The following is a 21,854-nucleotide window of genomic DNA, read 5'->3' on the forward strand; positions in this document are numbered from 1 at the left end:
GCACGTTGGAGAGGGATTTAGGTATCCGGAGTAGGAGCTGCAATTGAAAACAGTGATTAATAAGTGTTAGTGTACGAAAGGACCTACTTGAGGAATTTAAGAGAATGTGGATTTTTGAGCGGTGAATTGAGTCAGGAGAATGCAAATTAGCAAGCATCTTCAGTGGCTTCAGATGCTGGTTTTTTGGTAGCATATATTTTAAGAAACGCCAAGCTAAAAGAAGGGAAAGCTTTGGTTCATGAAGGGAGAGAATGAAGATTTGAAGATAAAAGGTTTTCCAGTATAAATCCAGTCTTTAGTCACTATGCAGTTCTTAACTCCTCAATAGCGATAACCCTACCTATGAACGCTGCTACCTGTCTGGTCCGGTCATGGTTCAGTCTTTGCTTAGGACGACATGAGATAATAAACTTTATTAAAAGCATGACCTTTAATAAATAAATAAGTAAGTAAATAAATAAATGCATGACCTTTCTAATGAATTAAAGCCACTTTTAAATCGGGGAAAAATGATGAGCCATGAACAGAATTAAATAAGCCCAATTAATATTATATATTAGGGAATGAATTATGGGATACTTTGTTTAGGAAAGACCTGTTGAACCAGAAGAAACTTGTGCTAGTCTAAATAAAGGAAATTATTTGGACAAGTCTCACCAAAAGTTATTTCCAGCCTGAGAGCTCTAATGGAGCCCTTGGAAAGCTGTCCTCTCCGACCAGGACAATGATTTCATATTCTGAGCTGAGGAATGCTTCGAGGCCCCCAGAAACGATGGCTGCGGAGTGACTGGGACACGCCGGGTCCCTCAAGTCCAGCCTGGCACAGAAGTGGATGGCGCTTGAAGCTGAGGCTGGAGGGGGCCGGGGTGCCGAGCCCACCGTACCCTCCGCACGGCTCAGGTGTCCTTAGCGCCCGTGGCCTTTCCCGTCCGTACTCACTTCTCATTTCACACCTGCCATTGTCTGTTCCAAGTTACCTGCTAGTCTTGGCCGTTCAGCTGGAACCCAGTAAAACCCCGAGTTAGCACACGTTCCCCACGCTCCTCTACCTCCGTCCCCTTGTTCCCATCTGGAAAACTCCTCTGTCTCCTGCCTCTCACTCCGACCCAGGACATCTACACGCGGCTTGCCCTTTAAAACTCAATGCAGAAACCGCTTTCTCCAGGGAAGTTTCTTTGATCTTCTCCGCTGGAAAGAGCCTTACCTTTCTTTGAACTTCTAGAGGATCCCATATGGCTCTTGTCGTCCTCAGCATTGTATTACGGTGACGTCTGCTGTGCCTCACACATCAGACTTAGTGCTTAAGAATGAATTTGTTTCGTTTTCTGCCTTTTTACACAGTGTCTTGCATCATGTGTTCTGGTGAGTGAAATAATAAAATGGTCAAAATGTTTTTTTTAGCCTTTGTGTTTTTCATATTACTTCCTGGAAGTAGTGACCTATTTGTGATAGCAAGGTTTAAGGTGTTCAGAGGCAGGGAGCTTTATGTAGCAAAGTGTTTTCCTCCAGTAATAACCACAAGGACCTGTAAGTAGCAGCACAGCTGGGCGCTCTCCGCCTCTGGTTGGGCAACATCGGACTCTTGTCTGAATTTGCCTTGTTGGCCGTCTTAGATTGTAAGGAGCTAGAGCCCTAATAGTTTTTCTCATTTTCTCTAAAATGTCCTCTTTGTGTAACTCATTTCTGTCAATATGTAATATCAAGGTGGTATTCTATTTTTGTCTTTTATTCCCCCCGTGCACCCGTGTTGGCATTATCCCTTTAGAGGGCAAACCCCTTGAGGACTTGGATTATTCCTGTCAACAGAGCTCTGAAGAGCATTTAGCGCGAAGCTAAATGCTGCAAATTAGTACGCACTAGTGGTGCTGATACTGGTTGTAATTCTGGCTCATTTAGAGACCACAGTTTGCTGACTTAGCCTTGGGAAAGGAAGCCCAACTATTTCCAGCTTCCAGAAAGAAAAAAAATCATTCAAGTGTAGCGAGCTTATGTGTGCAAGAGCTGAGTCCTTTGAATTTTCACTATCTAAAAGTTATTGCAGGAGCAGAATAATAAAACATTAATAATGGCATAATGATGGTGACCTCGCATTCAGCCCTGAGGGTGTTTAAGCAATTTCGGTAGCTCTGCTAACACGCTACTGAAATGGAGCCAATGACCCTGCGACAGTCCCAAAGAGGGAAGAAGCTCAGTGTGTCCCCCCGTGAGCCATTCATTTCCCAGAGATTTCCTGGATTTTCAGCTGTCTTGCTATGATCTCCTTCCTGTAACCTCAGAATATTGAGGTATGAGATAAACTGCAATGAAATTGTGTTTGATTTTTGGAGCTGCTTCTCCAAACACAATTTATGGAGCGGAAATGCTTATAACATACTTGTTATGAGTCCAGCTGACACCAAATTAACCTCAAATAATTTCTCATGTAATTATACACATGGATTGAGAGGACTCGAGGGGCCAGAAATGTTTTGCTGGCTGAGTGGAGCGCCCAACTCCAGACTATTATCCAGAAAGGCTTTCGATGACAAACGTTATTAGATTTAGGTGGAGAAAGGAGGACATGGAGGAAGGCTCCAAAGAAAACAGTTGAACTGCTCAGATCTGTGTCTGGTGAGAGAGGCTGTGTTGCGGCGTAGCCGATGAGCTCCCCTGACTGTGACTTACCCAGTTCCCTCAGTGCGTCCCTATCTCGGCCCCTTCACCCAGTTTCCTTAAGAATGACCTGGTTTTCCAGTTTGGGCTGCAGTTGACTTAGTTATTAAGTGGGATCCAGCAAATGCTTTGTCTTTTCCTTATCTACAGGGCAGGCCTTTGCGTGGCAGGGTGACCTTACTGGTGGCCAGCAACGGGGCAGGGAGGCTAGCTAGCATGAACCTTAGTAGATTGAGTCAGTGAGAAATGTGTCATCAGGGGGGTCACTAGGCAGTTTCAGAGCCAGGAGAGCTGGCTTACCCAGCTTACCAGAGGCTTACCAGCCGTGCACGCGTGCCCGGTGCAGCTTTCAGCGTATGCACGCCCCGCGCAGCGTGTACGATCGCTTTGCATGCTTGCAGACTCTTAAACACTTAGCCCTAATTTATGAGAGATGTGAGTCGTAGATGACGTTTAGAAGAAGTTTAATTCTTTGGACATTATCAAGGACTGTGTGCCAAGTGTTCGTTCTTGTGTATACTGGAACTCAAAGAAAAATAGAACATGTTTGTACCCCTTTAAAAGCTTTTATTTCTTTAAAAGCAAGACAAGCGCACCTACTACGGTGTAGAAAGAACAAGGGTCAGAGAGAGTCAGAAAGCCTGAGTCTGAATCTTTGATCTGATGCGTATGTGTCTGATTTAAGGTAGGTCATTTCATCTCTGAACTTCACTTTCCTCTTCTAGAAAAAAAGGAGGTATTATCTACTTGCCAGAAAGACAGGCCTGAGTAAGTTAAGAGGTCCGGAGAATACAGCAAACTGTTACTCAAAGATCAGTGAATAATGCTTGAAAGCCAAAAAGCACTGCTCCAGATGGAAAGGCAGTTGTGTCCTCGGCTTGCATTAATGGAGCTGTTCTTGGCCGCGAGAAGAAATTTTCAGATCATTACCAGGGAAGTTAATTTCTAAATGTCTAATTGGTAAAAAAAAAAAAAAAAAAAAATAGTGGCAATTGATGCAGCAGCTTAATGAAGATTCTGTGATTATTGGACGTGAGGGTGACCTGCCTCTGATGTGCCGCTCCCTGGATCCCTTACCACTCCTGTGTGTCCCTCTGTAAGTCGTGCTCTCGGTCTAAGAGGAGGACCTTCCCTGATAGGGGAGCACCCTTCTTCCCTCAAGGGCGGATGAATAGCTGCACTTTTTGCTAAAGCCTCCAAACAGGCTCTCAAGGTCCCCGTGTAGGAGAATGTAGGGTCGTGAGGCTTCCAGGACTACAGACACATCCAGGCGAGGGGCTGCATGCGGCGGCCTGCCTTTCCCTGGGGGAAGAAGATTCTGTGACCCCAGGTTTGTTCCCTCCCACACTTGCCCAGTGTAGCTTGTGGCCCAATGTCCTGAATGTGGATAAATAACTTCGGCTTCTTTGCTTTGAATCCATATGGAGAATAACTAAAAATCCAGAGCAATTGCTCTTTTCAACCTAGAAATATTTCTTGGAGAAAGTTTCATCATCACACAAAGAGATAAATGGCAGGAGGGCAGGGTGATGGGATGCTCTGTGATTAGACGTTTACAAGGAAATCTGTATTTCAAGAGTTCTTCTGGATGACATCGATTCACATTGGCAAATCACGATGATTGGAGAATATTTTTTATCCCTAAGAATAATATTTCTAGGGCGCCTGGGTGGTTCAGTCAGTTAAGCATCTGCCTTCAGCCCCAGGGTCCTGGGATCGAGTTCCGCATCAGACTCCCTGCTCAGCAGAGAGTCTACTTCTCCCCCTCCCTCTACCCCTCCTCCCCGCTTGTGCTCTCTTTCTTGAACGCATTCTCTCTCTCAAGTGAAAAAATAAAATCTTTTTTTTAAAGTATATTTCTATATAATGGGACCAAAGTTGAGGACTTCATTTATGAATTAATGAAGTTCGAGTTCATGAATTAATTCATTATGAATTAAATGAAGCCCTCATTTAATTAAGCTACTCGCATCATTGATGTTGAGCAAGCACGTAACTAGTTCTAGAAACTAGCCCTTGGGGATATGGCAGATCTGGAAGTGATGGTGATGGAAAATTGCCAGCCAAAGCATTCACAGGTTTTGGTGCCAAAACTAAAATTCTGATATTTAGAGGAAAAAAATGTTAATTTAAATAAATATGATGCCAGTAATCCTTCTGAAGTCCTTCAGAGTAGACATGTTTTGGCAAGGTGCTGACGTTCTCCAGGGTGTCCTCCCAGATATTTCTGTTGTCCAAATGGCCATATTGAAGACACAGAAAGAAGAGGCTCAGTGAGCCAGATGCTGGGTTTATAAACCAAACAGTCGCTCCTTTTGAGACAAGACAAACACCTCCAAGTTTTTAGGGAAATTATTGGGGCTTTTGTATCTTTTCTCCGTATCAGTTTTATTTCCGTCCCTAGATGCAGGCTGAGTTTTCTGTGTAGTGGATGGAATGTGGACTTACTGTGTTGTGAAGCATCAGCCTTCTCCATGTTCTGTTTTTGGAACTACATTAGTAAATTACTCAGGCAAGTGGAAAATGTGACTAGAACAACAGCAAATTTTGGGAAAACACATTTGGAAAAGTATGTATTAATCGTAGACTTCATAATTTTCAGGGGAATAAATAAAAGGAAATGCTTACAGGACCAATGGATGCATATATTTGAGAAAGCCTCCCGGGTCACCACAGTCTTCAGCAGGAAATGGAGAAAGGTGTGTTTGTTGAGGGTCAGAACTGGGGTTCGCTAATTGAGTGAATACCTACGTATTACATGTGCTAGTAAGCCAGATTTCGTTATTTTAGTTTTTGAGAGAGAGGGAGAGAAGGCACCTTGGCTAAGGGGGCAGAGGGGAGAGAATCTTAAACAGGCACCACACCCAGAGTAGAACCTCCCACGGGGCTTGATTTCATCACCCTGAGATCATGACCTGAGCCAAAATCAAGAGTTAGATGCTCGGGGCGCCCGGGTGGCTCAGTGGTTGAGCATCTGCTTTTGGCCCAGGTCATGACCCCGGGCTCCTGGGATCGAGTCCCATGTCGGGCTCCCTGCATGGAGCCTGCTTCTCCCTCTGCCTGTGTCTCTGCCTCTCTCTGTGTTTCTCTCATGAATAAATAAATAAAATTAAAAAAAAAAAACGCTCAAACAATTGAGCCATCCAGGCATGCCCAGATCTCGTTATTTTAATAAATACCCTTCTTCTGTTGTGAAGAAATTGCCTAAAAGAACAATGATTAGATATCTTCCAGCAAGATATTGTTTGAATCCGTTCAAGATCAGTTTGAATCTGTCCACAGATTCAAATTTAGGTCTTCAAGTAACTGCTACATTAGCCAGAATTAAAATTCATAGAGTTTCACGTATTAGGGACCTTTTTGAAGTAGGAGGTGTTTGCTGTAGTAGAAGGGAGCACAGTTTGAATTGTCCCTGGTCATAGGGATTTTAAATATGGATAATTGGATCGCATTTTTAAAAAGCATAAGTTTTCTTGATGTCCTAGTATATCTCTGGCATTAGCTATTATTCACAAGGTTGAAAATAATAACTGACTTCTAGATGGCTTATCGGTTCATTTTTGGGAGGTTTTTGTGATTATTTTAGTCTTCAGCAGAGCTATTGCTAAAGCCCCGTGACAGTTGGATCCTGTCTGGTCCCTAAGTGAAGTGATGGTGACTTAAAAAAAAAAAAAAAAAAGACTTTGTACATAGACCATTTGATGGCCTTAGAGATGTCAAATATTTGTGAATTGTTATTTAGAAATTACTTGCAGGTTAAAAAATTAGAGGGGATAGATAATTAGAAATAATACGTTGAGGTGCCTGGGAGGCTCAGTAGGTTAAGCATCTGCCTTTGGCTAAGGTCATGGTTCCGGGGTCCTGGGATTTGGGCCTCGCATCGGGTGCCCTGTTCAGCTGGGGAGCCTACTTCTCCTCCTCCCTCTGCCCCTCTCGTGCTTTCTCCTTCTCCCAAATAAGTAAAATCCTTAAAACATTAGAAATAACATGCTGATCTTTTTTTTATTAACAACTCTGTTGAGATTCAGTTTATATACTATGAAATTCCTCATCATTTTCAAATAAAGGGGAAATACGGACAGGTGTCAAGTCCCTTCCCTCTATATTAAAGCATTTGAAACAACAAAACTCATGTTTTCGCTAATAAGATGATCTTTTTTTTTTTTGATAATAATGGGATGATCTTTCAGCCTGTTTAAATCTGTAAGCAAGCAAGGCGGGGAGAAAATTTAGAAAAATTTTCTAAATTCCCTGAGGGGACCAGGGAAGATGTAGCAGTTCCCTGTGTTGGAGAAATGGAAATGTCAGAGGATAAACACATGCTGAAACGTGCTGGCCAGTTGGCAGTGTTGTGAAATACTCAAAAACTCCACTGTGACCTAAGCAGTGATCAGGTTAAAAAGAATTCCTAGAAAAACATCTTTTCAGGTTGTAGGTCGAGGAGACCCTGATGAGAATTGTTTTGATTTCGTGATGAATCTTAGTTTTCCCTTTTAGAGCTGATTCCTTTGAACTTGTGTCTGTGAAATGTAGCGTAGGTCCAGAAAAAGTCATGAAACCCAAGAATAGCGTAGCCAGTAGGATGAAGCCAGCACCCGTGTAACTACCGCGTGGGTGAAGAAATAGAACCTTGTAACCTCTTGGGATCACTGGGTAGTTCCCTTCCCCCACCCTGTTGATATATATGTTACGTGTCAGTGAATAAAACAGCTTATGGATGGGTCCCTAACCATTAAAGTTCAATTTTCTCTGTCTTGTAAAATCACATTCTTTTTGACTCAACATCAGGTTTGTAAGACCCATCCATACGGTTACATGCAGTACATTTTGTGTATTTTCGTTGGAATATATACCATTATATGAACATAATACAAATACGTGTCCATTGTATGGTTTGTGGGCATCTGGGTTTTTACCAGATTTCTTACTGCTGCTTATTACGTAGTTTTGGACGTTAGGGTCTATTAAACGTGAAACACGTGGGCGCGGGTTTCTCAGTGTGATACCTCTACCCACAGCCTCAGCGTAAGACTTGTCAGTGATTGTCCGGTTCCACCCCGTGGACACGGTGGGACAGACCCCAGAACGGGGCAGGTGCAGGCCCAAATCCATATGCATCACTCATGAGCTGGTTCATCATAGGGAAGTAGCGAATGTCTCAGAGCTTCAGTTTTCCCCTTTGCAAAGCAAGGACGATCACATTTTTGGTAAAGATTTAAAGCCATCGGTGCATGAGGACGATCTGCAGGGCCACGCTCCTGGGGTGGGTGCACGTCAGCTGCGTTAGTGGGATTACCGTGGTGGAGTGGGGCCGTGCTCATGCCTCCGTAGCTTTCATGCCTTTTACTTTTGTGCTCCCTGCAGGAACGATTCCAGGTGAAGAATCCTCCCCATACATACATTCAGAAGCTCAAAGGCTACCTGGATCCAGCTGTAACCAGGAAGGTGAGATAGGTTTGTTTTCATGCTTTGTGGTCACTTCCTCAGTAGCGTGTAGGATCCTTCTGCGTTAGAGGGACCTTCCTTCCTCTGCCCTGTGGCCTCCGCTGGAGCCTCCAGGAAACCCGTCTCGGGAGACAGACACCACGAGAAAACGGAGGAGAAAGCCAGTCCTGCTCGTGTGAGGACGTGTTTAAAAGTGCTTTCCCGGGCGGGGAGTCCCATAGCTCTGGTGGCCGGTGCGTCACTGCCGTTCCCGATGACGCAGGGCAGTGAGTCCGGTCGGGAGGTGTTTGGGCCCCTGGAGAAGCAGCCGTAGCAAAGGGAGTACTTGTCTTCGTGCCTCAGTGCGTTTCCGGAGGCCTTGAACGATCACGGGGGCTTTGTCATCCCAGCTGTGCCCCGTCCTGCGTTGGTGCCACAGCAGCTTCCCTGGCCCCGCGGAGGTGAGCAGAGGTGCTGATTCCACTCCCAGCCGGCTTCCCCTTTGCCCAACAAGCCGTGCTTTGTGCAGCCACACAATTGGCTTGAGCCACTGCCCTGTGGTAGAGCGTGCAGCCTGGCACGGCCGCGGGTAGGAGGGGTCCTGCGACATCGCCAGGCGGGCTGTCCTGGCTCAGGGCTCATGGCTGACCTTCCACGGCTCCTGCTCTTCAGGCCGCAGCAACAACGCCTGGCGCTGAGCCCCCCCGCCCCCCATTGTCTCGGTGTGTGACTCACGAGGGACAAACGCACATTTCTCGCGTTTCCCACTGTCTCCGGGGCTCTTGTAGCAGTCTACGGATCTTCAGCTCCAGCTTCTACCCTAAATACCCCCCCACCCCGACTCGCCGCCCCCTTCCAACAAAGACCAAGTGAACGAGAACAGCTGTCACTTCCCTTTGGACATTCCCCGGCCTTTCGTCCTGTGCTTAGCAGGAGACCCATGGAAGAAATACGACCCGGGTGATGAGACTCGACGGTGGGCTCTGCTGCCGGCCCCAGCTGTATGTAACTGGCCGGCGGCGTGGCCTCCTCTTCTAAGAATGTACCTTGACTCTAAGGACCCAAACCCAACCCCCGCCTCCCCCCCCCCCCAACCCCCGGGCTCCCATATGTTTCTTGTCTTGCGAGAGCTTCGCTCGGGCCTCCTGGTGAGACAGCCTCTTCATTCTTGCCTCTTCCTCGTCTCCTTCCCCAAGGATAGAGCAGCTCTCAATTCCAGCCGATCATCGAGGGTTAGATGAAGGCACCTCTACCCCCAGCACGACCCAGAAAAAACCCAGGAGGTATTTGGGGCTGTTTTTTTTTTTTTTTTTGAAGGAACAGCAAGATTCTACTTGAGAAATACTTTCAGAAATCCTCCAGCCTGTAGGCCGTCGGGCTGGGTGGCTCGGACCCCGGCCTCCAGCCGCCTGTCTGGGGCTGCGTGAGGCACAGGGGTCGGTGTCTGTGCCCAGAGCGGGTGCCCCCGCCATGTGCGGTGCCATCCACCCTCAGCGAGGCCCGTCTTCGTCAGACTCTAGGGGAGAATAAGAACCCCCTGGAGAATGCTTCAGCTGCATCCCCGCTCGCTCGCTGTAGGGAGAGCCGCTTGGGGCCGTTGTGGGGGATGGGCGGCTCCCTCCTGGCACAGGGTCAGCTCTCTTCTGGGAGGTCGCTCCTCACGTAAGCAGAGGCGTAAAGTGAGCTGCTTTGTCCTGCTCCATCGCAAACGCGCTGTCAAGGACGGAGACGGAGACGAGCGTGTGTCTGACCTTCCCTCCTGAGATCGCAGCCCGACGCCGTGTGCTCACCTGGGCGGCTGGGTTTGGTCTGTGCCTCGCCTTCGAGACCATGATTCCACTGAGGAAAAGGGGAACGGATATCGGACCAACCGGCCCCGCTTTACTAAGATTTCTGCCAGGAGCTGGCAGTGGGAGTGGCCAGTTCCACGTCATCGTCGCGCTTAAAGCCAAGGGCAAGGAGGTTTTACTTGGAATACAGCATGGCCTGCAGTTGGGGTTGAGCTGGGTTGTCCGGCGCTCCCGGACCCGGTGGGGCCTGCTGCCCCCGCAGGCCGCGGTTCTCCCGCGCAGCAGGCCTGGCGCTCAACTGGCCCGGCAGCGCGGAGACGGGGGCGCCAAGGGGGTCCCGGGCCCTAGACCCTGCCGGCGCGGGCTGGTCCCCGAGCGGTCGCAGCTCGGGGGCGAGGGCCGCGGCACCTGTCACCCTGGGCTGCAGGAGTGTGGTCCCGCCGCGCCTGCCAGGGCACCGCCACCCGCTCCTGGAGTCCCTGCCGGGTACAGGCCGTGCCGATGAGCCCCTTGTTCCGACACACATGCCTCCGTCCTCCCGTGGCTCTGCCTTTATGCCCCGTGGTGTTCTCGGTGCTTAGCTGCTGCCGTGGCTCGTGACGACCTCTCCCTGAGGACCCCGAAGGCCGCCCGGAGCCAGCGGCAGCCGTGGGCGAGGCGGAGAGTCCCAAGGCCGCGGTCCGGGACTTGTACACAGGCTGCATCGAGCTCTTCTCAAAAGGCAGGGCCCATCAAATGTCCCACCTCCACGGTGGCCTAAACCTCCAGTCACTGTACATGGATGCTTCTGGAGTGAGCTGTGTTCCTAGGAACCAATGTATGTCATGACCCAGCGAGGTGTGGGGATCGTTTAAAGCTGAGAGGATAGAGAAGCGTACATTTACTATCAGAGGGGGATTCCTTGAAGAAAGAAAGGCCTGAGGGAGTTCTGGAAGGGTGGTTGGGATTTCGATGGGCCAGGGAATGAGGAAGGCCATCCCCAAAGTAGGAGGGATGTTCCAAATGAGGGCTCATGGGCGGAGATGACTCTGAATGCTTTTTTTTTTTTTTTTAAGATTTTATTTATTTATTCATGAGAGACACAGATAGAGGGAGAAGCAGGCTCCATGTAGGGAGCCCGACGTGGGACTCGATCCCAGGCCCCCAGGATCACGCCCTGGGCTGAAGGAGGTGCTAAACCGCTGAGCCACCCGGGCTGCCCTGAATGCTTATTTTTGGGAAACATTAGGATCTGCAGAAAATAATTCACATGGCATTCCTGGGACGGCTACCTTAGGAAGGCCAGCTTGCCTTGGGTGGCTTTTGGATGACAGCTGGGAACTTGTATTTCAGGAGAGCTCATAGCTTTCCCCGTAAGAATGATTCATCGTGCCAACAATATGGCTTGCGCTGGATGCCTTTCTTTCAAGGAGTCTGGACTCATGCGAGGCAGAGAATGCCCAAGGGACCAGTCCCCAGTAAACACCCTAGGCACCGAGTCCCTGATGAACTTCCCTGGTGGACAGCGTGTCACGGGTGCTGTCATTTGCGCCGCCTCTGGGGGAAGACTGTGGAAGATTGTGTCTGGTTTCTTCTGGACTCCACCCTATGCACCTTTCCCTCTGTGCCTTGTATCTTTGTGCTGTAATAAGGACCCCTACACGCGGAGTCCTAGAAGCAAGTCTTAGCAAATCATAGAAACAGATGGTGGGGTGAGGGGGGTCTTCGGGGCTCCAACACATAGGTATAATGATGAATATTGTTGTAGGGCAGGGAGGAATAATTTGCTTACTCAAAGACACCTAGTACCTGAAATAAGAAATTTTCCCTAGTCCTTTCGCATAAGATGATTTTCATCATGAGAACAATGTGTGTGCTTTGCAAAAAGAAATGTGAGAGAAGCTCGCTTTAAAAGCAGAGATGAAAAAAAAATAAGCAGAGATATTTTCATATTGTGTTGACCTTATTACAAACGGCAGTTGTGGCAGTTGATAAAATATGTTTTGTGAGACTCTGTGTTCTTGAATTATAGAAATTCAGACGGCGTGTTCAAGAATCCACACAAGTGCTAAGAGAACTGGAAATTTCTTTAAGAACCAACCATATTGGGTAAGTGTGCCCATTTAACGTTTCAGCTTTTAAGGCTTTTGGACGCTTGACAAAGTAACTGAATCCTGTACAAAGATTGGAGCTTCCTTGCTGATCACTGTAAGTTAGTTGGGTGGACCCTTTGTGAGTCCTTGCATTGCTCACTAAGAATCAGTAGAAGCAGAACAGTCTTTCATTTGTGCCATTTATAACAATCTGAAAATTCTCTGCTTCGATGCAGCAGCGGTTGTGCTTGGGTCTCTTGTGTGCGCAACAATTCCTGGCGAATCAGGAGCTCCCAACAATTAGCTGAGATCCTGGGATCCTGAGATCCTGGAGGATCTCCGAACCGTCTCTGCAGTTGTCCGAGCTGCTGGTTGAAGCTGCTTCATTGTCCTCTGGTCAGCTCCGGAGGGGGAGAGAAGCTGGAGTGAGGTCACCCTACACCCCTCATTGCACTTCGTTGCTCTGAGTCTGTCCTGTGCAAACCCGCTCCAGAAAGTAAAGTCTGGGGAATCTCAGCGCTAAGGCTTTGTAGGAGTTTTCCGTGTGGCTTAGTCTCCAGCAAGTACAACTTGATTACATTCGCCCTTACTCGTAGAATGGCACAATTGTCCGGTACCTCAGAGTGAGGTGATGGAAGGATACTGGGCATCCTATTGTGTAGCTTCAGTTCTTCCTAAATCACCTATTGAACATCCAGCAGGTTATTTAGTGCCTTTGCATTTTGATTCTCGAATTTAACACCAAGAAGACGATAGATTTTAGATCTTTCTCTTGCGACATCCCTTGCAGGTCTATTGGAAATGAAGTTCTGCATGTATGTCACATCATGGTTTTATAGAGTATTTTGTAGAAACACTGCATAAATAAGTTTACTTCGACTTCACACTGGGTTAGGTATAAGCCAACAAAATGGTCAATTTCTGCAGTTACTTCAGAATAAGTTTTTTTTTTCAATTGTGGATATGCAAGGCCGATTTATACATGATAAGCTTGGGTGAGAATGTTCACTTCCTAAAGTATAAATTTGCGCATTTGTCACCTTGAGAATATAGTGTTTGGAAAATAACTAATTTCTGAAGTTGATAGTCATTTCCTCTGGGAAAATGAGCTGTCAAACGGCGCGTCACAGAATCATGATTTGAGAACTGGAAGAGAAATTAAGGATTACCTAGTTCCTCATTTTATAAGTGAAAAGCATTCAGGACCAGAGAAGGTGAGTGACTCCTGCAGAGCCTACGGCTATACAGCCAGGTGCTGTGGTTCAAAATGTTATTTTTTTTTTTCTTATATAGTTTAATCTGGCAGCTCTTTCTCTGGAAGGAAGTAAGGTAATCAGAGCTCTGGCATCAAAGCAGTGAGGTTTTCTGTTGGGGGTGAAGGTGGTGGTGATTTAATTCAGTTGGGCATCCCAGCGTAGGAAATTGAAATATTTCCCAAAACTTGTGGACGAGGAGCTGGATTCCATTTGGTAAGGGCCAACCCCATCCTGTTGGCACTTCCTCTTGGCCGACGGTGGTAGAATGAGCTGCGGCCAGGGTTTCTGCAGGCCCTCTGGGGGCATCTCTGCCAGCATCGCAGAATAGCGTGAAATTGACCATCAAATACCAGAGCAAGACCTTCGCCCCCCATGCAGAACTGGTGACTAGAGGGGCCCTGGTTGGGCCGGAGCCGGTGCAAACCTGTAAGCGATCGAGCGGCTTGCTCTTTAGGAGACTGTGGGCGTGTTGAAAGATTCTGGTATTTCTTTCATCTTTAGCGTCTGAAGTTTGCCTTTGTCTCCCACTACCTGTGTGTGAGACTCGGACAGCTTTGGCTTTGGCGGCAGAAACATTCATGGGGGGCATCGTCTGGTTGTATGCAGCCATTTACTGGCGTGGCCTTCTGTGGAATGAAACCACATACCAGGGTTTTGACCTGTATTGACTGTCCTGAAAACCCAAGCCCGGGCTGGACGTTAACTCTTATGGAAACTAATTCACTTGACCTCATTTGACTGGGAAATCTTCTGAATAATGTGAAAATAATCATTTGCCACAGTGAGGAATTCTTGGAATGCAATTTGCCACGTAAGCGGTTCCTCTATTTTATTGTACTTTCTTGAGGTGCCGTAATAGAATGGCAATTGGGTGCCCATCTGATTTATGGAGGGCGAGCGATCTCGGTTCAGGTTTTTGCCATGCCCTTGATTAGTCATTAAGTAAGTCACTTAGATAAGTTACTAAATTCTTTGTATTTGCTTATCATGTGACCTAAGTTAACTTGTCATCTACAAACGAAGATAATAATTACCAATAGGAATGTTGTAAGGTTAAGTGAGATGACTTACAAAAGACCTACTATAGAGTCTAACACATAGTAATTACTCGAAGTATGATAACTATTGTTGTTAGGCTCATTGAAAATAATATTTAATAAGTTGGTAATATCCTGTATCTCTAAGGAATCCCGTAGGAGATTGTTACTTTCTCTGTCTGAATTGGCCCTGACACCTAGGAGATTGTGATTCCCAGAAATTAAAAGGAAGAATCACATTTAAAATCCATTTGTCCTGAAAAAAGTTATTTTTGGCACACGCTTGTGTTTTAAGCTTAAAGTCTAGGGCTTTGCTGAGATAACATTCCAAGCTACATCTTTGTCGAGCAGAGGGTTTGTTCTGAGTTACAATATCAGCCTAAAACTCTATAAATGGAGCAATCTTCTGAGAAAGAAAATTAATTTTCTTTGAGCCAAATTGAAATAAGAATTGGGCTAGAAATAATCTTATTCACTTCCTCTTAGGAACTATAATAATAGAGAAGAATTAGAGGATGACTTACCCAAGCCCTTGAAATGACTTGAAATACCCTTGACTGTGAGAACACGCTGGCTGTGCCGTGTGTCGGCCGATGTCAAGGTGCTCAGACTCAAGAGGGTGGGGATGGGGGCCGCTGGATAGCTTGATGGGCTTTAGGCCGTGGCTCCAATGCGTGGGTTATCTTTCTCTGCGGGTGCTTTATTTTAATAAAAGTCTCCATTATGATAGAAAATTGCTTTTCATTGCAAGTGCGAGAATGTAGAAGTTCTGAAGGATGCTCATTTTACTTTCTCTCCTTGGAGCTGAGAGGATGGGCCTGAGGTTGTGGGAGGAGTGTGCCAGGGGGCAGAGAGCAGGTTTGCACCAAAGGGAAGGAGCCCAGGAACTCTCAGGGAAGTCTTCCCTCCTGTGCTTTCTGGCGTCTTGGTGAACTAGTTATGCAGGACCAGGCCAGGGAAAAAAAAAAAAAAAAAAAAAAAGTAAGGCTGGTTTTAACAGGCGTGTAGCGTGTTTGGGGGAGGGAGGTGTATCGAGCTACCCTAGGATTAATTCACTCTTAGATCTCGATTCTTTGAAATACTCAAGATTATGATCTTGTCATTTATTAAACATGTTCATTGTGTTATTTATTTCTTAGAAAAATCTTTTTATTGCTGTCCTTTACCTCTGAGTCCCTGTTTTATAGATGAGGCGACTGAGAGTCACCTGTTATTCTCTTGTTCTCCGCATAACAGAGAACTGCTGAGATTTGAACCAAGAAAGATAATGTTCAGATGTTACCTAAACCAGATGGGACTAATTTTTTTTTTTATTTCAGGACTCCTTTACTTTCTTAAATGATTTTGAACCCCAATATATGCTTTTGTTTACGTGGGTTTTTTTTTTCTTTCAATGTTTACTGTATTAGAGATTTATTTTTTTTTATTTTTTATTTATTTTTTAATTTTTTTATTTATTGATGATAGTCACAGAGAGAGAGAGAGAGAGGCAGAGACACAGGCAGAGGGAGAAGCAGGCTCCATGCACCGGGAGCCCGACGTGGGATTCGATCCCGGGTCTCCAGGATCGCGCCCTGGGCCAAAGGCAGGCGCCAAACCGCTGTGCCACCCAGGGATCCCTGTATTAGAGATTTAAATGGAGAAATTTTAACTTTGCTCATTCAATAAAATCTAGTATTTATTTTAAAGTAAATAATAAAAATACAGAAACACAAACTAATAAAATCTAGTATTTAAAAGTAAATAATAAAAATACATAAACACAAAATAATAAGCGTAGGGCAGGCAACATATTTTTTGGAAAAATAACTATTTTCCAAAGCAGAAAGAAAAAATTATGGGCAATAGTGGCATTGATTTACATTTTTACAAATCTTTTTAATGTCTCGAAGGCAGCTGGATTCTGGTTCTTTGTCTGCATTTGGTTTGTTGTAAGATGTTTTGTGTATGTGTGTGAAGATGTATATGGAGAAAACCTGGCCTGACACACACACACACACACACACACACACACACACACTTGAAAAAAGCACCTTTAAGTGACCTTTTCACATTATTGTGGATATTCGTCTGGTAGTGCACCATCCCTCAAGCAGTGGTAATTTCTTAGGGTTCCTTGCAGTGTGGGATCTGAAACCTCATCAATGAACCTTTGTACTTTGTTCAAGTAAGATTCACTGTGCATTTTTGAAAGTTGAATAGGTCTTTCTGCCCGTGCATAATTTTGGGTATAACTTCATGAATTGGTCGTTTGGAAAATATTGTTTCACGGAGTTATTCTGATCTTCTGAAAATCGAGACATTTTATTCAACAATATAAAAACGTTCACATTCGTTAATCGTTCCCAGTATCGTCTGAGCATATACTTAAAGTGTCGGGAAGTTGTCAAGCTTGTGGTGGTGAATACAGGTGTCCCCAAATTTTTATTTTTGGGGTTGAAGCCTCAGAGTTTATCATGAACACAAGTGCTGTCAGTTGATTTCCTCGAAGTGACAGGCCCGCTTCTTTCACTTTTGAGACACTGTCTGCCAAGCACCCGGGACAGGGTCCCCGCAGGCGCTCGTCGCTGGACATTTCGTGTGAAAACCAACTGGGTCAGTTTGTGACTCAGACAACCGCACAGGCGCTTTCCCTGGAGACGCCGGTGGCCAAGGGCAGCTGAGCGCCTTGTGTGCACTCTCCGTTCTGCCTCAGGGAAAATCAGAAAAAGGGAAACTCAAGGGACGAGCCTTAATAAAATGCAGTTTCTGCTGCTTGCTGAGCCCCGTTGCGGGCCCAGCCCTCGGCGCCTTTGCAGTGCAATGAGGACACAGTGGCTGAGGACAAGGGGGGCGAGGACATGGGGGAGGGGGCGAGGACACGCGGGGGAGGACACGGCGGGGGCGGGGGCGAGGACATGGCGGGCAAGGACACGGGGGGCGGGGCCCCGCTGGGCCTGGCAGCAGTGCTTGGTGTCGCCGGTGCGGCCGGCCGTGGAGGCCGCTGCTCACCGAGGGTCTCATGGAAGTAACCGGCTGACCCCGCGCGAGGGCTCGGGCCCCGGTGCTGTGCGCCAGTCGGGGGACAGGGGGCGGCCTGCTTGCCCCGGGGCTCCGGCCACTGCTGCTGACGCCCGGTGTTGGGGACACCCCTCCGGCACCAGAGCCGCACGGGGAATCCCGCCTCATCCCTCTGCCTTGTGGTCTGGGGTCTGCTGTGTTTGATCCTAGAGATGTGGAGCCACAAAGACCCCTGGACACTTCATTTTCTAGGTCAGAACAGTGAGGTGTTAAATGGGCGGTGGGTGTAGTCCCCCGTGGTGGGCTTTTATCTCCTTGTCTCCTAAGTCACCCAGGGGTGTGTGTGGGCCCCGTCAAAGCCCAGGGAAGATCTCGCGGCCTGGAAAAGAGGTGAGCCTGTGAAACTGCACCTCTCCGAGAAGCCGAGTTCCGCTCCAGCCGACCCGTTAGCAACTGTGCAGGGTGTCTGCTCTTGGCTCTGAAAATTCGTCTTTCAGGGGCACCTGGGGGTCCAGCGGGTTAAGGTCGACCTTTGGCTCACATCACGATCTCAGGGTCCTGGGGTCGAGCCCCGAGTCGGGCTCCCTGCTCAGGGGGAGTCGGCTGCTCCCTCTCCCTCTGCCCTCCCCCTACTCATGTTCTCTCTCTCTGCAATAAATAACATCATTAAGAAAATAGCAAAAGAAAATTGTTTCTAAGGCATTTACACTCAATGTCAACAAGTGGGAGTGAGGGAATGGCACTGAATTGAAGAAAATCTAATAATAGTCCTTATCCTTAAATCAAAGTCTATGCATATTAGTGTTTTAGGTCAAGAGAATTGTGCCTCTGGCTGTGGTTGGCTCTTTCCCTCCTCTCTCTCTCTCTTTTAAATTTTCTATTTGTTTGTTTTTAAAGATTTATTTATTTATTCATGATAGAGAAAGGCAGAGACACAGGAAGAGGGAGAAGCAGGCTCCATGCTGGGAGCCTGACGTGGGACTCGATCCCGGGGCTCCAGGATTGCACCCTGGGCCAAAGGCAGGCGCTAAACTGCTGAGCTACCCAGGGATCTCCCCTTTTTAATTTTTTAAAAATTTTTTTTCTTTTAAATTTTCGTATCTGTTTGTCATTTGCCTCCTATCTACTTTGCGGCTAAACTCCCTGAGCGGGAGGCGCTGGTGATTGGGACAGTGACAGGTCCACTCGTGTCCCGGACCATCTCTGCCGTTTAGAGGCTGTGCATCTGGAGAAGCAACCAGAAGGCGCTGCGGCGGCGGTGGTGGCTGTCCACTCCTGCACTGGAGTATTTTTATGAGCCATTGAGGTAGAAAATGTGCAACTGAGACTGCTCTGAGGAATCTGGAGTGCAGGGCGACTTTCGTTCTAGAATGAAGACGTCCAGCGCAGCCTGGGGTCCTGCTGCACCCCTGCCCGAGGGCCACGTTCCCTGCAGCTGGAGCCCGGGGCCCGCGGATGAAGAAGCTGCACAGAAGCCCAGAGGCAGCCCCTGCAGAGCAGCTAGTCTGTGAATTTCCCTAGTGAGCACCAGCCTTTCTTTATAGAAAGAAAATTTATTGATTTTTTTTTTTTACTATTTCTAGGCTTCTAATTATTAGCACTTAAAGATGTCCAATGTCTCATGAAATCTAGTTACATAGAGCAGTGAAGATAATGAACTGCAAATACCCCATGCCAGGAAATGGTGGTGCACGTGGTGGTTCTGAAGGGAAGAAGCTTCAGCAGAACCAGCGCCGCGCCCCTGGTTGCCGTCCATTCTTACAAGTGATGCTCTTTTACTTGCCCTCTGGGTCTCTCTTAAATTAAATGTTATTTGCTTCCCTGTGGCTGTGTTTGGTGCATAGTTTATGATGACCTGCCTGAGGCACTTGGGGGAAAATCAGGGATGAGCTCTCCAGGGCTCCTGCCTTGCTGCCTGCAGGGACTAGGGGACTACCTGCCGAGATGATTAAAAAAGAAGAAGAGAGAGAGAGAGAGAGAGACTGTCACGAATAAATAAATAAAATCTTAAAAAATAAAAATAAAAATAATAAAAAAAGAAGAGAAAGAGCCCCCAAAGAAGAAAGAGCCCCAAGCAGGATTCTAAAACAGGCATCCTACGGCCACCAGGTCTTTTTCTTCCTTTAAGACCAAGGTTTTAAGGGATCGTCCTACTGTTGTCCTCCAGCTTACAAAATTGGCTTCCAGAGTAGCTGTCCCGCGCGGTGGAGCCTGGTTTTGCTTGGTGCTTTTGGAGGAAGGCAGCTAGTTTTGGGGTGCACTGGGCTGATGTACCTCAAGTTCCATTTCTGTGACGGTAGCAGAACTTTTTACTTATTACCTGTTGGAGGTTTGATCCTCGAGAAGGTTTAATCAGGTACCTAGGTTCTTTGAAGAGGATTGCCCTGGGGGAAACCTGGAAGGGGGGCGGGTGACGGGTGTTGATCTTCCATACCTGAAGGTCGTAGGACCACTCTGCTTCATCTTTAGGAGTCATTATGAAGTCTTGCAGAGGAAAAGGAGTAGAAATTCTGTATGAAGCGCACTCATGGCCACCACGCAAACGCGAGGTGATGCTGCTTAAGATGAAATTTTAAAAAGGGTAACAAGCACATGGTATGTCATGTCTTGGCTTTGCTGATGGTCTGCGGTGCCTGCAAATTTTTAAGAGGTTTTAACATCCATGGAAAAAATTAAGCAAATCATTATCCCTATTGAATTTCCAGGAGCCCCTAAACGCTGGTTCTCGTTGGCTGGTAGTGTGTTTTCTGTGGCTTTAGTACGCCGGGAAAGGGTTGGATGTGGATTTGGAATCCTGCCTGGATTTCGGGGCTTATGGCGTCACGTCCCCAGCCTCCCACATTCTCTGCGCAGTCTGGGCCTCTTTAGCCACCAGGCTGGGGGTCAGTGGTGGAAAATGAACATGTAACAGGTTGCTCCTTTAGGATGCTCTGTGCAGGTTAGCTGGAGTCTCCTGAGGACAGAACGCAAGGGAGGTGCGTGGTACCTTTTGCCCCCCCTTCTTGCACATTGAAATGCTGTGGGGTTTGTTATGGTTGTTGTGTTAGTATCTGATTTAGACAGTGTGGGGGGGGCAGAGGGAGAGAGGGTCCTGGAGCAGACACCCCACTGACGCAGAGCTGGACCCCGGCTCCTCCCCAGGACCCTGGGATCAGGACATGAGCCGGGACCAAGTCAGACGCGTATCTGCCGCACCACCCGGGTGCCCTGACCTGCTGTGGCTGCTCTAGTTTGCTGTCTGGGGAAGTTTCCACCAGGTGCCATGGAGTCGGGGCCTTCCTGCATCACGTCCACGCACCGGGAGGAGCAGCAGCAGCGTGCACTGGGCTCCCGGGCGAGTGTGCTATGAGCCTCTGTAACAATCGTCTTTATTTTTTCACAGATGGGTCAGAGAGTTTCTGAATGAGGAAAACAGAGGTCTTGACGTTCTGGTGGAGTATCTCTCGTTTGCACAGTACGCGGTGACGTAAGTAAGACCTGGCCTGTCGGCTTCTGAATATCCACGTGGTCACGGAAGGTGCCAGGGAGCAGCTCGGTTCTGCGTGCAAGGAGGGCGGACCCCGGGCAGACGTGCTCGGGCTGGGGGGCTGGCTTCCACCCCAGTAGCTGAGGGCAAATCACACAATCGCTTTAAGAAATGCTTTTTTTTTTTTTTTAAGGTGGGAAAATCTGTTCTATTTATTATTATTTTTTAATATTTTATTTATTTATTCATGAGAGACACAGAGAGGGAGAGAGAGGCAGAGGGAAGAGCGGGCTCCATGCAGCCCGACGCGGGCCTCGATCTCGAGTCTCCAGGGTCACGCCCTGGGCCGAAGGCGCTAAACCGCTGAGCCCCCCCGGGCTGCCCTAGAAATGCTTTTAAGGCAGAAGTAAAACAGGGGAGAAAAAGCCCCGGCGGAGCCCTTATCTGGGGAGGGGCGCTCGCCGCCCTTCTGTCCGCCGCCTGTGGAAGGCCCTCGCGGCACTGAAGGCTGATGCCGCCCCATGAGCGGAAACGGCGAGACGTACAGAGCTCAGAGCTTTTTCTTCTTGTGTATGCACCCGTCTGTGCATGTGTGTGCCCGCATGTGCTGCTGAGTGCAGGGGGGACGGGGGCAGATGTACCGGATGCGGCGGCGCGGGTGGGGGGAGCACACTGCCGGCTTCCCTTTATTTTGCCTTCTGTGTGTCTGTGTTGAGGGGCCTTGCCCTTCCTAAGGCGAAGGGGGAAAAGTTGCAGCGGGCCAGGAAGGAAAATCAATTTACTTAACCTTGTGTTTTGTGAATTTGTAACCTTTTCCCATTTGCTAGGCATCTGGAAGGGTTTACAACAGACATGAAGACTGTACCTTTGGATGAGACAGTCTCTTCTCCACATTTCCTTTAGTCAGAGAACATGTAGTATCCAGATACGCCCTCCCTCACGCACACGCACACACAGACTGAGGAAGTGATACCGCATTTTTAATTTGCCCGGAAGACGTGTTGGCCAGGGGGTGGCTCTCTCCGTCTTGGATGCTCCCAACAGGCCGGAACGTGTTTTGGTGTTGCATCACCCCAAGGAAGCTCCGGGACCTGAGCAGATGTTGGCCTCGGCACTCCCTGGCTCCTCCCTGTGGACATGCAAACCGGAGGTCTAAC

At 47.8% G+C, this 21,854-nt stretch overlaps 1 protein-coding gene across 9 annotated transcripts in view; it reads left to right on the forward strand.

Annotated features, from left to right (window-relative positions):
• The window catches only part of LOC129495450 (formin-like protein 2), a 260,043-nt gene that overhangs the window by 151,387 nt on the left and 86,802 nt on the right, over positions 1-21,854 (forward strand). For all 9 annotated transcript variants that reach the window (XM_055302975.1, XM_055302977.1, XM_055302974.1 and 6 more), the window contains exons 3-5: positions 8,017-8,097; positions 11,878-11,954; positions 20,614-20,697. In XM_055302975.1, coding sequence (XP_055158950.1) covers positions 8,017-8,097; positions 11,878-11,954; positions 20,614-20,697 — 242 coding nt within the window. The remainder of the gene's footprint in view (positions 1-8,016; positions 8,098-11,877; positions 11,955-20,613; positions 20,698-21,854) is intronic.

The sequence above is a fragment of the Nyctereutes procyonoides genome, unplaced genomic scaffold, assembly GCF_905146905.1.
Source record: "Nyctereutes procyonoides isolate TBG_1078 unplaced genomic scaffold, NYPRO_anot_genome, whole genome shotgun sequence".
NCBI classification, from domain to species: Eukaryota; Metazoa; Chordata; class Mammalia; order Carnivora; family Canidae; genus Nyctereutes; species Nyctereutes procyonoides.